Below are 16,261 nucleotides of genomic sequence, written 5' to 3'. Positions count from 1 at the left end.
ACTTAGATATCTAGACTCCCATAAATGAAAGTTATTCAGCTGTGATCATGGGATCCAGTGCTGACATGCTATTCTTCGGCTGACCCAGTAACATAAATTACAGAACAATGGAGACAGCCAGGGAGATTCCCCATTCAAATTATAATCATTCAACTGGCCGCACTCTGGCCGCTTCTGGAATTCATAGTGAATCTTCATTTCCAGCCATCTAAAACTGCCAGCTGCCCAGTCGCAAACAAACGCATAAACAGCCGGCTGATCTGTTAACCTTTGACCTATACCATGACAAACCTTCCTATTTTTTTCACAGGAACAGAGGAATCCCTTGCATATGAGCTCACAGAGCGTTTCTTATCTGACTGAATCAGTGCTCAGAGGTACAGAGTTCAGGAAATCTGCCACATGATGTGGTGTCAGTCTGGGCGAAAGCCACTGGACCACACAGTCTCCTATTGAGGGGTTCCTCAGAACATGTTGTCCGTAACTTATTTTGCCTCAGTGGTGAAACGGTTCTCCAATTTTCCAGTATCACAATGCACAATACAAAAGAAGTGGATAGATTTGGGAGACACGGTAAAATGGCACCCAACGTGACAGACACTCTGAACGCAGGCTGGGGCTGGTGAAGGTATGCCAAATTCAACCCTAGCCTAGTAACCATTTCTGTTATCTGCACGAAACTGAAACTGCCGGGAGTTAACAAGAAGTAAGCCATTTGTAAACAGGGCCCTTCATCCCGCAGCGTTTCCCTCAGAAATGCGTGCATCAGGGCAAATGCAAGGCAGAGACAAGCACCAATTTGCGTGATTCAATTAGCCGGACATCAACACTGCCAGCATTCAGCACAGGCTGACGATAAGGCCCTATGTGGGAGGACCTTTCAGATCCTGGTGGGAAACAAAGAGGAAATACAGCAAAAAGGGGCAACAACGGCTTCTGTTAACAGGAAATATATGACAGTGTTAAATGAACTGCGACAGGTAGCTTCGAGTTTTTAACACTTCTTTCATTCCAGATCTGCCAAACACAACTAAGGCACCAAACGGAAGAAATCGGATTTGATTTCCAGAGAAATAGAATTACATGGCACTGCTTTAAGTCATGGACTGGATCTAAAAGCAGCTTCTGAGAAGGGAAACAGCAGAACAAGCAGATTTATATGGTCTTACTTGTTAAACTGGGTAAATTGTATTGTGAATTGTATTGAACAGCAACAGAACAAAGCACAATAGCACAAAGCAAAATTAAATTTAACTACGTAATGAAACAGATAAGCCTCTCAGTCTGTGTCTCTAACAGCAATCACACTTTTCATTCTTCAACATTCAGTGTTTTAAATGTACTGATATCACTGATATCAATCTTTGTATCTTCATGTACAATGACAAATATTTGAAACTGCTGCCTAATGTAAAAACGATAGTTTGCATGAGCTGCAGAAAAGGAAAATAAACTGGCAGTAAAAGGATTATTTTGGAATTAGCAGAGTAAGCTATACCACAAAACATACCATACATAAGTACACTATGTGTATGCTTCAAGATATTCTGCTACCTACTACGCCCGTCTACTGTGTATTAATATGCCTAAGGGCAAAAAGGAATTGAACTGTTGTTTTTATTTCCAAACAGGAAAAAAGAAATCTTCACGTCTTCCTCTGCTACTTTACGCAAAAGGGAATGTCAACGCTAATTCAGCAATGCACCACTCTTTCTACTAAATCATGTCTGTCACAGCCCAGAGAGCACAGAGTTGCAGCCACCTCTAACTCAAACTGACACATTACAACACGAAGCTGCTTCTTACAAAGAAAATAAAATTGCACTCCAGGAAATGTACTACGTCCGGCGAGCCCTGGGAAGTGCGGTTTGAGTGCATTCTTCTGAGATTGTTACACAATAACACAACCTAAGCCAACACATCCTCAGCCTGATCAACTGAAACGGCTTTGCAAGAGTGACCTTTCTTATAGGGAAACTGGGACTGAGGTACACACTCTCAACCATATTTTCATCAACTTAAGGCCACATGTGGAGTGACAGCCATTTTCCAAGCAGCTGACAAAGGCAGACATAATTCAACCCGTTATGTTTCAAGGTATTTGGAGTGCGGTAGAAATGCCAACAGCAGACCCTTAGCAATCTCATGACCGCCCCTGCTGCTCTATGCAATGTGCTCCGTGGTGTGCAGACTCATCATTTAATGCATGTTGTCTTAATCAGCAGGTCCTGCCTTCCCGGCATCCTCAGAGCCCACTACTCACCCACTGACCACTGCACCTTGCTGCTCATATTTTGGGCACAGATGGAAACCCCGTCTCCACATGCTGTGTTGGGTGAGGAGTCGCAAAGCTTCAGAGAGTACCTCACTTTGCTGTCCTCGTCTATGGCCTCCCATTTGTAGCTGCATCCAGAAGCAAAACATCAATGGAACAAGTTAACAGCCGTCCTCGAAATGTGAAAAAAGTAGAACTTAAAGACGTGGTATTTTTAAACTTATGAGTGAGGAAAAATACTTCAGATTGTGACTTATTTTCCCAAAGTCTGACTACCTACTGAACAATGTCAGGATTTTGAGTCGCTCTGTTGCCTCTTTGTATCGTTCATTAGCGTTAGACAACATCTGCGTGATTAGCTAAATGACTGAATTTGGAATGAATTCCAAAGGTGTCATACACTGTTACACATTTGCTTTGTTCAACCGATTTAATACGAACTCAAACACTACTTTGAAAGTTTACGGTCAGTAAGCTATAAAACTGCAAATGTATGACTTCCTAAAGAACATAATTTAATTTCCACACCACAGTGCAGCATTATGTTTGGCTAGCTAGCTCGCTACTGCATGTTCAGACCAGACTCCGACACATGCTAGCTAGCGACCTTAACATAGGTGACTAGCAAGCTAACTAACATAAGCTTGCTAAGTAGTGACCTATCAACGTTTTAATTGCTTCATATGCGTCCCTTTTTTATACAGCTTTCTACAGCCGTCTAACTCGCTACAAATAATAGTTACCAACCTACTTTACTTCTAGTTGGCTATCTAGCTAGCTAGCTACCTACCAATAAGAGAACCACCAAAACGTATGGCTAGCTGGATTGCTAGCTAATAGTGTGGAAGCTTTAATGTCAGTAATGTCAGCCTGGCTACTGCACTCTGTCAATTAGGTACCTACATAGCTACCTAGTATTGTCAGTGAGTGCGCCAATTGAGTAGCCAACAGCTGGCAGTATCTGCAACGTTGTAGCTAGCTAGGTAGGTAAGATAACGATCACTTACCTGCACAAATCTTGGTACCAAGGGTTATCATCGGCTCCCACTGCACTGAACAAGAATGTAAGAAGCGTCAGAAATCCAGCCAACCAGACAATTTGGCAAGGTACTGGGACACACTTGCAGGGTGAACCCATATTTTTTGCGCCAGTGTTTTAGAGCTCTCTGTCCGACATGATACAGCAAGTCCTCCGATAGCAGGAACTAACAGAATCACATGACAAAGTTGCCACATGATAGAGGGTCACATGGTATAATCTACCTTGACTAACGTTGGCTGAATGAGTCATCATCATATGTATGTATTGTGGTCGTATTTATGGCATAGACTCTAGGTAGACTGGCTTCTGTTTATGTGCTATGGGCGCAGCATTAAAACAGTTGTGTAGAAATGGAATTGTGTTGTTTGCAACGTTACGTTGTTTGTTTCCTAATGGGATCTTTACAGGATCCTTTCCATCTCTGGTTTAATAAGTAACAACAAACATCGGTAATCACATACCGTAAAAGAAACAACAATCAGATATTTGGAATTAAAACAAGAAAATAGGCAAAAAAAACTTGAAGGTGACCTGTTCATGCCCACTAAAGTTTTGGACAAACGTTGTAATAATATGGATAATAATAATACAGACTAAAATGTGTGTAAGTGGGGAGAATTTCTTCCCCCCGGGCTCCCCCTGCAGCTTCTGATTAAACGGACGTACAAAAAAACTCATTAGCGCCCCTGCCTGCTCGGCAGATGAAAAACCTTGTATTCCCCGAAATCTCGCTGAAAATTCCTCTTTGCTCCAAATTGAAAAAAAAAACAAAAACTCCAAGCGAGATATCATCGAGAAATCCTGAATTTCAGCCACATGTTTGTTCACCTGATAAATTGCATGAAAACCTGACAAACACGAAATGACGGGAAGTCCACTCACTGGCTTCGTGGCATCCAGCTTTTTATTACTGTCACTGACAGGGCAATGAGGAGAACCACAGAGCATCAAAGACTGAACCACATAATCTGCGGAATACCTATCAGTAGCTACTGTTTTTTTTTCCTCATGACCTGACCCTACTTCTAGAAAACCACACGCAGAACAATGAAGCACACACTGGATTGGGAAGTAATTCCTGAAGCAGGGGATTTCACCTACCTGGAGAACAAAACTTGTGTGTTTCAGAGGATCACTGTACCCTTAGCGTCATGTGCCCAGTATGGCTGTCTTTCCAGCTGCCAATAAATTACAAGGCTTTCAACAAAACTGAGAAATAATTTCTGCAGAAATGTTCAGAAACCTAAAAGACTGTCTGTTATCCCTCCAAAATGATCTTAACATTTTCATCAACAGTTGTCGGCAATGCATCCTTAAGATATGGTGGCTCAACAAAACCACAGATACAGAGCTTTGGAAGATCACTGAGCGGGGGACATCAGCAGCAACATAAGAGTGAATTGCTCAGGAATTATGTGTAAGATGTTACAGAACAGACTCCAAACCACATTTCTATGAAAAGAGAAAGGAGAACAGGCCAAAGAACAGTTGGAGATGTTCCAAGCTACAGGACCTAAATGAAATACAGAGAGGAACACAGATGAGATGTTAAACTGAGGCTCTGACTCACTGTTGTCATTAATTTTTGCAAAAGGTGGTGGTAGTGGTGGTGTGTGTGTGTGTGGGGGGGGGGGGGGGGGGTCCTCCAATATTCTGGCTAAACTCCTAATCTGGCTTTTTCAGTCTGGCCATCTAATAATCCCCCAGTTTAATTGGGTAAACAATTCCCTCCCTCTCCCCCTCTGTGTAGTGAGTGGCAGTGAAATGGCTCTTGTGCATCACCCAGGCTCTACACATTGATTGGCATTGAGGTGCCTCCTTTGTGGTAAACTACTTTGAAATCCAAGGTGCTGTATAAATTAACATTGTTGTTATTGTTATTATTTTTGTATGTTCTGTGTGGTTATTTTAGTAATATTCTTATTATGTCCTGGCAGGAGACTAAGCTCTGACACTGAAATGGGTGCAGTTGAGATCTGTGGTTGAAGCCCCATTTTCAAAATGGAACAAAAAGGATTGGATCAAATTAGTCAAAACACTTTGCATAATCATTATCATCAACATCATCATACTAACATTATTAACCTACCACTATTAACATATATTTATAATAATAACTACAATAACACAATAATGAAAATGATAATAACAATGCAGGGGGTTGTTATAATTCTTGATCAAAGTTTGATTAGTATTAATTGCATGCCTTTATTTTGCATCAACTACATTTTATCAACTGCAATTGTCAGGTCTCACCCTGAGCAACCTGTGACATCATTGATTACATTAGAAACGACTGTGCACGACATGTTTATTCCATAGTACTATTACTGTTACTACTACTACTACTAATAATAATAATAATACAGTAAAAATGTCCACACTGGATTTCAGATGTTGACATAAAGATGGCAAAAGTATCGATCAGTACAAATATTGTACGTTGGCTATTTACGTGTCATAAATATGGTCCCAAGAAACTAACCAAAACCTCATTTTATTTTATAGTATACGTTTAGCCCAGCCATACTTCAGAAATACTGCCTCTTGAATCCAGCAGTCGTCACGTTTCTACGTTTATCTCGCCAGATGGCGCGCTGTGTGTTTATAGAACAGATTCGCAGCGTGCCATTCTATGTGCCTACGTCAGCGACTGACCTCTCCCTTCTGTAGCTAGTCGGTCTAGTTTGCTAGGGTACACAACAGCTGGTTGAAAATGGCCACGGCCACTATGGTTGGGACTGGGAGCGATGCCCATAGGATGGAGGCGAAGAAATTTGAGTATTTTTCTTCGATCAATTCCATGGCCAGGAAGATTATGCTTGAGAGGGAGAAAATCAAGGAGAAATATGGGTCAAACTGGGAGAAAATGACGCCAAACGAGCAGGACACGGCCATCGACAATGGGATGATGGATCCTCAAGTCCGAGCTCGATATGCAATGCACAGATTGGACCGAGAAGAAATCGTATGCTACCCCAAGATGCTCATACAAACAGGGCAAAAGATTGTACATTTCGGGGAGGAGGTGAGAGACATTTTGTTAGTCGTTAACAAAATATCCGTCTGGTTCTGACGGGCACGGCATTTTTGTTACTGTGTAGTTAACTAGCTACTGTCAAACAAAGAGCTACGTTAAATTAAAGTAGTTTAGACAATAATACCGGTAGGTTACTGTAATTAACTTTTTAGTTACTAGTGACTAGACCAGCTCGATAGTTAACTTAGATCGGTGTCTATGTAAAGCGAGAGTCTGAATTGTGTAATGTAGCAAGCAAGCTAACAAGATAACGAGCCCGTCAGCGAGCGAACCAAGCCATCTAGCTAGCCAGTTAGCAAGGTCTCAGGTTTAGCCAGACATAAAACAACTTATACATACAGTAGCTAGCTAGTAAAACTAATGTGTTAAATAATCCATTCGCTCGAGAACTAGCTACATAAATCTATAGATTAGCTATGTTAACTACAGATTGGCTTTTGAAAACCTTCTTGAATTGAAAGCTACTGATTAGACGTTCTCTTGATCTCTAGTAATAGATCGCAAAACGGCTAATTGGTGTGATGTGTATATATGTAATGTATGCATGTTGCTAGCTTTACAGTTACCTTTATTTATTTGCTGCTCATTAAGCATTTTGTGTGTTATGGTTTCAGGACATAACTTGGCAGGATGAACACTCGGCACCATTTTCCTGGGAAACCAAGGTAGCCTGTCTACTAAACTCAGAACACAGCTCTCTCCGTTTATCAAAAATCTCAGCACTTGAAACATCTTGAAAACCAGTCATTTTGATCGACTCTTATGAAGAAAAAACTATGACATCGAATAAGTTTTTTGTTTGTGGTCTAATTATCTGTAACAGGGAGGAGTGAGAAATAACTGGCCGTGTCACTGCTTGTGTCATTGATTTCAGAGTCAGCTGGAGTTCAGTCTCTCATCGACGGCAGCCCCAGAGCAAGGGGGTTTGTCCTTGCAGTCTGACTCTAAGCCCAGCAAGACTCCTCAGAGCAACCAGGCCAAGGTCTCCCAAAGCAGCAAGGTGTCCAATGGGGAGGAGGAATCCTCTTTCTGGAAGATCAGTGCAGAGAGGTCCCGCTTGGAGGGCGAGCAGGCCGACTTCCACTCCCTAACGCCGAGCCAGATCAAGTCCCTCGAAAAAGGGGAGAAGCCGCTCCCCTCGTACCTGCGGCAGGAGTCTGCTCCGAGGGAGGTGGAGGAGCCGGCACCCCAGCAACAGCCGCAGCAGCGGGCGACCAAACCTCGGGCGCCCAAACCGCCTGCGCCCCCGCCCCCAGTGCCCGTCAGCACCCACGCCCCTCCTGCTGCCATTAGCGTGACCCCGCCTGCACCCGCCAGCGTCTCGACCTCCGTGGCTGGCTGGGAGCGGGCTCAGAGCACCCTGCCCTCCGTCAGCACCCTGGATGATGTCTTTACCCCGGCACCCACCACCAAGTCCCCTGCTCACTCGGGAGGCCCCTCCAAGGAGAGCGAGAAGGCGGAGTCTCCGCTTGCTGCTAGTCCAACGTTCTCCCAGGTAGGCATTGTAACATAGTTGCCTTTGCTTATAGTCTTGTTGAAGGTTGTAATGAGACAGTTGGGTTTACCTTAATGGAAGGCACACTACCATGAACAGTTTTCATTTTTCACTTCCAGAAAAGATTTTTGATATGTCTCAGACTTTGGTTTGTCCTGTGAGACGGATTTTCAGATACATTTACATTTACATTTACATACCTACCTACCATTTACATTTAGATACCTAGGTTACAAGCCAAACAAATAGGAACAAATACCTATTTGTTTGGCTTGTAATGTGGATCAATGATTTATGGTTATTTTAAGCCTCTTTAAAGATGTGATTTGTCAGTGTTTGTGATGCTTTATTTTTTTCATTTGCAGTTTAATACTAGCAGCAGTATTCTGAAGACAGGCTTTGACTTCCTGGATAACTGGTAACGAACAGCGATAACAGCAGTCATGGGGTGGATTCCACAAGAAGGAACCTTCTAATTCTTCCGTGAGCTCTGGAAAGCCAACAACAGGACTGACCTGGCTTCTTACCCCCTGCAGCTTGTAGCATTTCTCCACATGTGCTTTGCTGTCCTCTGAATGTCTCCCTCCCACTGTTTTCTTGACCTCATACTAGTGTTAAAATGAAGATAGTTTGTATTTATATAAGCACTAAAAGTGATATGTTTGGGTAAAATAGCATGTTTTTTTTTTCTCAACAGATTCATATTCTTTGAAATGTAGGTCTGCATCCATTGTACACTACCAAAGTATGAAACAAATAAAATAATTTTGCAAAAGAACATTTCATTCAAGTGTTTTCTTGATTGCCCGTGTTTCAAAAAGTAAATCTTGTACTCCTGTGAAATCATTAGTGCTGAGGGGAAAAAAAAGGAAAAAATACTTGTTCTTTTCTTCAGAGAACTGTTTTGATTTTCAGCGATTAAACCTTTCCACAGTGTGCCAGTAAAGGGGAAAGTAATGATCCTGCTCAGAGAGGAAAACAGGCAGCTGTACAGGTTCAAGTCAATTAGTCCACTGTGTAAAGTAACTTGAGCTGAGGAGCAGCCAAATTAGATGAGTGCACTAAATTTTATGTTTCCACAGGCTTCAAAGTAAAGCAGACTGACCTAATCTCACAAAGCTAAACAGGACTCTGTTATTATGTGATGGTAAACCATAATGCAATGGAAAGAATGCATACAAGACTATTAACTGTTTATTGCTTAAAGCAATATAACAGTACCAAAGTCCATTTTTAGACCCACGTTTTGGATAGTGAAATGATGATTATGGCGTGGTAATAATATCAGAAGTCTGGCAAACTAGAGAAATTTTCCTGGTGTGGCAGGAAAATTCACTCCTACAAATGAACAAAAAAAAATAAGAAACTTCATTTTCAGAATGTCACTGGGGAGAATCTTAAATGTGATGAATTAAAGACACAAGAACACCGGTGTGTATGATGTATGGTTCATTTTCTACACAGACCAATGTGGAGAAAATGTTGCTGAGCGGAGTACTGCAGTTGGGTAACAGTGGGCTCTTTCAGTTTCTGCAGCCCCACCCACGTACCCTAATTCTAATCCAAACCCTCGTGCGGACGGAAAGTCTGATTCTCATAACGTTTTAACAGGAATTCCTAAGAACTGCCATGACTTCAGCGTATGAAGATGTGTGCTCAAGTTTTTTTTTCACATTAACTCACCACAGTCCTGCCTGCCTTTAGAATGATTCATCGCCCCACAGATAAACCTCACATGTGTGACCAATAGGATTATTAGACCTGAAGTACTTAAGTGTGAGCGCATGCCACGGAGGCGACTTTGCTGAAAAAGCGCTGTTGCCACAAAGCGTGGAAATGGGAGGTGGAAGGAAAAACAATGAGGCTTCCTGTTGTTGGTGAGACCCGCTCAGGACGAGCCGAGAGGAGAGGCAGAGGGAGGGAGGGCAGGACAGAAGAGGCCTCTTCGGAAACGGAGAAAAGCCCGAGACACTGAGGGTAAAATGGGAAAAGCAGCCGTCCTTGTTGCCGTCGTCTGCCTGTCTGCTCTTTCCCTGTGCGACAGCAGTAACGAGAGCCTGGACGACCAAGTGGGAGCCGGGAGTCCAGACGGTGGAACAACAATCCAGGTGGGGACTCTGGCAGCAAACTTTTCAGTGAAAAGATCTAATCTGACGGTAAACTGTCATGCTGTTTAAGACATGCTTGTAGATCTGCTGCGTGGAGATTATTCCAAATTATGTTTCACAGTTGAAACCTAAAAGTAATGGAAATTTAAGAAATATATCATTTTACTGTCTTGTGTAATGATTCCCCTAAACTACCTTTTCAAGGAGAAATAAACGACCATGAGACTGACAGTGCTGATGTGATGAATCCTGTTGTGCTTGTGGGGGCGTGAAGTTTATTCTTTTATGTAGACTGTGAGAGATTGACAAAGAGGATTTCCAAAAAATGGTGAGGCCACCGGGTACAATATATGTAAAATTCTTCTTGTGGGATTTTGAATATTTGCCCTGTTAATTGCAGTACTGCTAGGTTGTATTGTGGTTGCACTGTTGAGTCCAGTCCTCTTGTCCATTAGGATGAGGACATACAACCGCTTTCTAGTCCTGAGCCAGTCAAACCGCAGGACAGTGAGGGAGGGGAGGGAGGCCCTGAGGAACCAGAGCCAACATCCCCCATCTCAGACTTCGAGAACACCTACAATTATGTCTGTATGTCTCCCCCCAAAATACAACCCGATACAAACTAATTTCCAAATATTGGGGTCACTCTGGATGAGAACCTTTGCCAAATGAATAAATGTAAATGTAAAATGTGATGACTGAATGCAAACTCTTGACGTTTAACGTTTATGGTTTGTTTTGTGATTTTATATTTATTTCACCTTTATTTAACCAGATAGACTCAATTCAGAAACAGTTCTCTTTTACAGTGATGACCTGGGGTAGGGAATTATTTGGGGAGGAGTTATTTTAGTCAATCCACCTTGGGGATCATTAGATGGCCTGAGTGAAAGAGTTTAATTAGCCAATACACAGGGGGAGCCCCCTAACTCTGTGATAAATGAAACAGGGTCTTTAATGACCAGAGTCGGGACCTTGCTTTGTCTCATCCAAAAAAAACAAATAATCACACCTTTCATTTTTGGCATGTTTTCTTTCATTTCCCTCACTATAGCTTCTGTGTGTGACAATATGTTCATTGTAGCATTATTTTATACGTTTTGTTGCACATTTTTTTGTTTCGGACAATTTTTGCATCTGTAGGAATGTTCACTAAGCCTTATTACATGCACTACTCTAAGTTGCTCTGGATAAGAACATCTGCCAAACGAGTACCTGTAAATGTAAATTGAGTAGATATGTACATGCCAAAATAATAAAGGTAAATATTGAAAGTGATCCATCGTCCTTCCCTTACCAGTGTCCAGACTGGCAGCCATGGACCAGGCCATCCACAGGCTGAATGTGGCACACTACACTCTGGACGTGAAGATGGCCCAGCTACTGGACAGGGTCTCCCGATTAGACGGCAAAATTGGGGAGACGGAGGATGCCGTGCATCAGGTGTCACTCATGAGCAAGGAGAACCGGAAAGAAGTCGGGCGTCTGGAAGGTAGGGGGTGCTGGTGTCTCTTTCTCCCAAACAGGAGAGTCTCAACGTTACCTTACCCTATTATTATTTTTCATAATATTTTAATGCATTCAAAGACACAGTAACACCAGTACAGTGCTTTCTACTTATTGACTGTGTTTAGCACTTGCTCCCACTGCATCCCTGTTTTCCCTCAGGCTGTCAGAAGGGCCGGAGGGTGGGGTATAAGTGCTTCCTGGTGTACCGGTCGTACGAGACGTACGCCAGGGCGGCGCAGCTGTGCCAGGAGCGGGGCGGCAGAATGGCAATGCCCCGGGACAGGAAGGAGCAGGAGGCCCTGGCCGACTACGCACGCAGTTTCTTCCACCCCGGGAACTGGCCGGTCTGGCTGGGCATCAATGACCAGCGCTCCGAGGGCCTCTACCTGTTCGAGGACGGCACGCGGGTCACCTACTTCCAGTGGCGTAAGCACTTCCTGTCCAGCCAACCGGACGGAGGCAAGCGGGAAAACTGTGTGGCTATGTCCTCTGACGACGGTGACTGGTGGGACAATTACTGTGACAGGCGAATGTACTACCTCTGCGAGTTTGATGCCTGAACCCTTCCCCCCCATATTCCTACTCGACCAGTTCCTGCATCAGAGGAAGCCATTAAATCTACTAAACACCATCATCAAGCAACCATACCTGACATCAACTATTACTACAAACTCAAAATGTTCTGCTCTGTATATATTTAAAAAAAGATTATTCACAACTTGTACGTATACAAAGTATGTTCATACACTGACATCTGCCTTTTGTTTATGTAAAAAACATTAAATAATTAGAGAAATTTAGTTGTTGCCTGTTTTCTGAGTTATGGTGCACTGTTGTCTGGGAAATGGGGTTTCTTTTAGGATTCTGGTAACAAGCTGCAATAATGAACAACACAATTCACAGCCTAACAATATAGTAACACAGTAGTGTTTTATTTGTGAATATTATCCCTTCTACAGCAAAATTAAATTACAAAAAATAAGAATTCAATCCAGTTGCATTCCCATTACACTTCTTAGTGGTAAACGGTACAATTCCTGTGGTAAATGATTCAACAGTACTCAGGTCATCTACAGTACCTGTTAAACAGAATTACAGTACATAGATTGGCAAGATCTCTGATTTCCTGCTTAAGACTCTAGGCATTTAAATGGACAGTATAGCAAAAACATTTTCAGATTTTATATATATATTATATATCATTGCAATTATGTTTCTTCATTTTACGTATATAAAATGATTCAGTAGCACTGAGCTAGTAAAAACAGCTTTTACCAGGGACAAAAGCATTCTATCAATTAAATGAGAGCAAAGGAAATGTAAATACTACAGTGCAGACATTCAGGTTAGGTTAATTTGTTTAAATCATAGGTTAATCAGTTAAAAATCACATCAGAGCTAAAAATCACTATATGTGAGACAGAAGGCGAGGCCACGGCCGAAAACAAACAACTGGCACTGATCTCAGAACAGGAGGAGCCGTCAACCTCAGCTTGTGAGTTCCTGTCCAACAAGGTTCCTCAGGAGAATGTGAATTTGAGCCCTGCCTTCATATACACAAGCTGGGGGAGAGCCATCTGTTGTGGGATCAGCAGCGCCCCTCTGTGGCTAGTGCATGTTACGGGTTGGAGGAGTGACTTCCCTCAGCAATGGCCGCCAGTATCTCTGACACTGCAGGCCGGTCCCTTGGGCTCTTGCTGGGGTGAGAATAGATCACTTTCCCTTCTTCATCCAGGACGAAGTCACCACCCAACTGAAATCAAATTCAAACTCTGTAACATACACCAGTCTTCTATTTTGAAGATGACCGGCTGTCATATTTTAAAAAATGTTCACGAGCAATGTTGTTTTGAATTGCACACACAAGAAAAAATTTCACGTCATAAAATATGTAGCGTAAATAATTTGGTTTCCATTTAGTTCCTTTTTTAAAAGGAATGTGAAAATATAATTCTCACAATTCTCATCTTGTCAGGACACACTCTGTAAAGCATACCTAATATACCAGTAAACACATTAAAGTGGACACAGAATATTGACCATAGCAGTGTAGTACCATGTCTTCTCACACGTTACCTGATAGATGTCTTTGATGATGTTAGGCTGTGCTTGAGGAAAGGTTCTCTGTTGCACCGTATATTCGCCATACTCAAGCATGCTGTTGAATTTCAGTACTTTCGCATAAGATGCACCCAGGCCAAAGGCACTGTAAATCTACAGCACAGGGCACAAACACCATGTGAGGACTCACTCAAAGTCACAAGCATTGACAGTCACTGGAGCAGGTTTCTCTGGAGCGTCAGGCTCAGCTCCTACCTTCTTCTGTGGGTCAAGCAGCATGTCATACTTGCACCCTGTATCCTGCAGCCAGTAATCAGCCCCTTCCTGACATCCAGACGAGACCACCAGCACCCGCAGTGACTGAGCATCCAGGAGACCCTGCGAAACATCAGCTATAACAGCTATAACTGCGCACTAAGAATTCATACTCAGGCCTTTCCTCACAGACACCCTGAGTTTGGCTGAAGCGCAGACATCCAAAAAAGGAGAGAAGTAAAAACAAAGAGCGACTTCACCTCTACGTAGGGAGGAGCCTCTAGCTGAAGATGTACCTGATTGGCCTCCAGCTCAGTCACATGGTCTCGTCACGGTAGTCAGGCAAAGTGCCTGAGCAAGACAAGGAGCAAGTTTTCACCTTTCCCCAGGTACTTAGCCAGGGTCACGCTCCTGCACAAAACACAAACTGTCAGCAAGCTTCCTCTGTTCAGGGACAGCAGTACTGCAAATGTAAGTCTGTGTCAGTTGTCATAAGACCTCATGTTGAATGTAAAGAATATGAGGCTCTTCATTTGAGTGACTACTGTACTACATGGCTACTTTGTAAATACACAACATTAACATTATTTAAAGAGAACATACAGAGCTACCACAGAGAGCACTTTAAAACTCAACAGAAGAGCTGTAGAGGGTGTATGCGTATTAATTTTATTTCACTCACTCCCCACTCCTGGCATCAGTAAGGACCATCTCTCCACACAGACTGACTGCCTGCGGGCTGCTGGCCAGCAGCCTGTCGCTCATCTGCAGCTCCACGTCTAGCTGCTCAAGGAAGGCATCCCATTTCTCCTGCAAAAGCAGAGTAATCACATAGATCAAACAATTTTAGAACCTCAGAAATGTTAGCTCCAGACCTGTAGAGGTTCTGGAAGCTCTACCATGTTAGCTGTAAAACTGTACAGGTTCTGGGTGGTGATAAAGTGTGTTGCATGACTGCACTACTAAAATGCGCTATTTGTTTCTGTGTTTGTGTGTCAGGGGGGCAGCTAACCCCAAGCTGCATTAAATCTTCAACGAGGTCCCGCACTTCAGCACGGCTGGAAAGGACAAGAAAAGAACAGATTACATTTTCTAATGCAGACACATCTGTAAATGACATGCAATGATGTAGTAAATGAATAATGATTAACCAAAATTCATCATTGTAATCATTGTAGGAGTTTCAAGTCTTCCACAAAGAACTACGCCTTGCAGTATTAACAATGACTTACTGATAAGCATTCTTCCATAGGTCCTCGGCTTCACTCATCTTCTTAACAGACAAGCTGGTTAGAAATGACAAGAGCACAAATCCATGAATGCAGTCATATTCACGCAACAACTGTGAATTAAATGACCACAACTGATTAAAAGTTAAAGATGATTGGCAGGATGTTTCTAGATTTCCGTAAATAAAACACTTTACTGTTTTCACCTGTTTAAAAATTTTGCGCCTGCAGGAATTAATCCGAACAAGGGGCCAAGTTTAGTTGAGACAAATTCTTCCAGAGAGCCTATGGAAAAAGAACGAATATTTAAGTGTCAAATAAGATAGCCTGGATCTGATAATGAAAAGTTAATATAAAGACATCCATACAAGAATGATTCATATAAAGCTGGATAAACAGCCACATCACAAACGAAGAAAGGGATCTGGCTATAGCTAGCCACAATATCATACATTTACAAGGAATCAATTACACCGAACGGAGAATCGAACGATTCTAGATCAAGCTAACTGGCTAACGTTACCTAACCATTTATCATGCAACTTGGCTAATTAGCTAACTGACAATGCTTACATTCTGGAGCACATACGTCGCATGACAAGTGAAAAAGCTACGCAAGGAATCACTAACACACAGCTAACTAGTTAGCAAACTAGCTGACTCATTCCCTTTCAAAACACAGGGTGATGTGTCGCAAGAAAGTTACCTTTGCTGCTCTCTTTCTCTGCATTTTCTAATAAGTTCTGTACAATGTGGACCAAATCTTTCAGGGCATTTATGAGAATATCATCTCCCTGCGGTGTCGGATCCCCATCCATTTCCTGACCACTCCGCAGCACGGGTGATCGTTAAGTCACACGACTGCAACGCTGCTCATCATGACAGCGGATCTCAGGAGCCTCAAGATAATACGCCATCTAGCGCTATGAATGCCACACAAAAGGTTCGTTTTCCGACCCCTGCTCCCATTCGGTATGTGTTACAGTGTGCTATACTCCAGCTGCTCCTAATTACAGTAATTCATTTGCACAGAGCTGTTGATTGAATACTGATGCGAGTTTAAGCATATTTGTTAAAGTGCGCTGTCGGAGGTGTGTTTGTGGTAACTGAGGGATAATATTACAGCTGTTTATTCAACAAATTGATGTTTCTGTTTGGCCCTGAAAGTCAACAGAGCTGCAGTAATTAAGCTCGATTAATTTATGAAAGCGAGTCTCCACAACCAGCCAGCAAGAACTAGGTTGGGA

The 16,261-nt window shown here is 42.7% G+C and overlaps 4 protein-coding genes across 4 annotated transcripts in view; 2 read left to right on the top strand and 2 right to left on the bottom strand.

Moving 5' to 3' along the window:
* Positions 1-3,463, bottom strand: part of igf2r (insulin-like growth factor 2 receptor) — a 37,090-nt gene extending 33,627 nt beyond the window's left edge. The window contains exons 1-2 of the mRNA XM_036549309.1: positions 3,283-3,463; positions 2,264-2,403 (exon numbers count right to left, since the gene is read on the bottom strand). Coding sequence (XP_036405202.1) covers positions 2,264-2,403; positions 3,283-3,413 — 271 coding nt within the window. The 5' untranslated portion in view covers positions 3,414-3,463. The remainder of the gene's footprint in view (positions 1-2,263; positions 2,404-3,282) is intronic.
* Positions 3,464-5,994: 2,531 nt separating this feature from the next.
* c17h1orf198 (chromosome 17 C1orf198 homolog) lies at positions 5,995-8,535 on the top strand. The gene is made up of 4 exons (XM_036549308.1): positions 5,995-6,345; positions 6,972-7,022; positions 7,232-7,852; positions 8,218-8,535. The coding sequence occupies exons 1-4, from the start codon at positions 6,034-6,036 to the stop codon at positions 8,272-8,274; spliced, it is 1,041 nt and encodes a 346-aa protein (XP_036405201.1). The 5' UTR covers positions 5,995-6,033; the 3' UTR covers positions 8,275-8,535.
* A 1,135-nt stretch (positions 8,536-9,670) lies between these two features.
* Positions 9,671-12,213, top strand: clec11a (C-type lectin domain containing 11A). Its single transcript, XM_036550530.1, has 4 exons — positions 9,671-9,960; positions 10,416-10,548; positions 11,261-11,452; positions 11,629-12,213. Exons 1-4 carry the CDS (start codon positions 9,835-9,837, stop codon positions 12,027-12,029), a joined length of 852 nt encoding a protein of 283 aa, XP_036406423.1. The 5' UTR covers positions 9,671-9,834; the 3' UTR covers positions 12,030-12,213.
* A 210-nt stretch (positions 12,214-12,423) lies between these two features.
* Positions 12,424-15,901, bottom strand: selenol (selenoprotein L). Its single transcript, XM_036550411.1, has 9 exons — positions 15,721-15,901; positions 15,221-15,299; positions 15,018-15,071; positions 14,798-14,843; positions 14,468-14,595; positions 14,082-14,196; positions 13,786-13,908; positions 13,546-13,683; positions 12,424-13,222 (listed from the first exon to the last, which is right to left on the bottom strand). The coding sequence occupies exons 1-9, from the start codon at positions 15,830-15,832 to the stop codon at positions 13,088-13,090; spliced, it is 930 nt and encodes a 309-aa protein (XP_036406304.1). The 5' UTR covers positions 15,833-15,901; the 3' UTR covers positions 12,424-13,087.
* Between the last annotated feature and the right edge of the window lie 360 nt (positions 15,902-16,261).

Source organism: Megalops cyprinoides, chromosome 17 (assembly GCF_013368585.1).
Source record: "Megalops cyprinoides isolate fMegCyp1 chromosome 17, fMegCyp1.pri, whole genome shotgun sequence".
Lineage (NCBI taxonomy): Eukaryota > Metazoa > Chordata > Actinopteri > Elopiformes > Megalopidae > Megalops > Megalops cyprinoides.
Note: the sequence above shows the minus strand (reverse complement) of the source record. Positions and strands in the feature narration are given on the sequence as shown.

What these genes read in the sequence shown, in the direction of transcription:
- c17h1orf198 (XM_036549308.1), top strand. Translation starts at nt 6,034, where the DNA reads ATGGCCACGGCCACTATGGTTGGGACTGGGAGCGATGCCCATAGGATG. An exon ending in TTGTACATTTCGGGGAGGAG is followed by an intron (nt 6,346 to 6,971) that starts GTGAGAGACATT and finishes TTATGGTTTCAG; the next exon opens with GACATAACTTGGCAGGATGA. An exon ending in CTAGTCCAACGTTCTCCCAG is followed by an intron (nt 7,853 to 8,217) that starts GTAGGCATTGTA and finishes TTTCATTTGCAG; the next exon opens with TTTAATACTAGCAGCAGTAT.
- clec11a (XM_036550530.1), top strand. Translation starts at nt 9,835, where the DNA reads ATGGGAAAAGCAGCCGTCCTTGTTGCCGTCGTCTGCCTGTCTGCTCTT. An exon ending in ACGGTGGAACAACAATCCAG is followed by an intron (nt 9,961 to 10,415) that starts GTGGGGACTCTG and finishes CTTGTCCATTAG; the next exon opens with GATGAGGACATACAACCGCT. An exon ending in AGAAGTCGGGCGTCTGGAAG is followed by an intron (nt 11,453 to 11,628) that starts GTAGGGGGTGCT and finishes GTTTTCCCTCAG; the next exon opens with GCTGTCAGAAGGGCCGGAGG.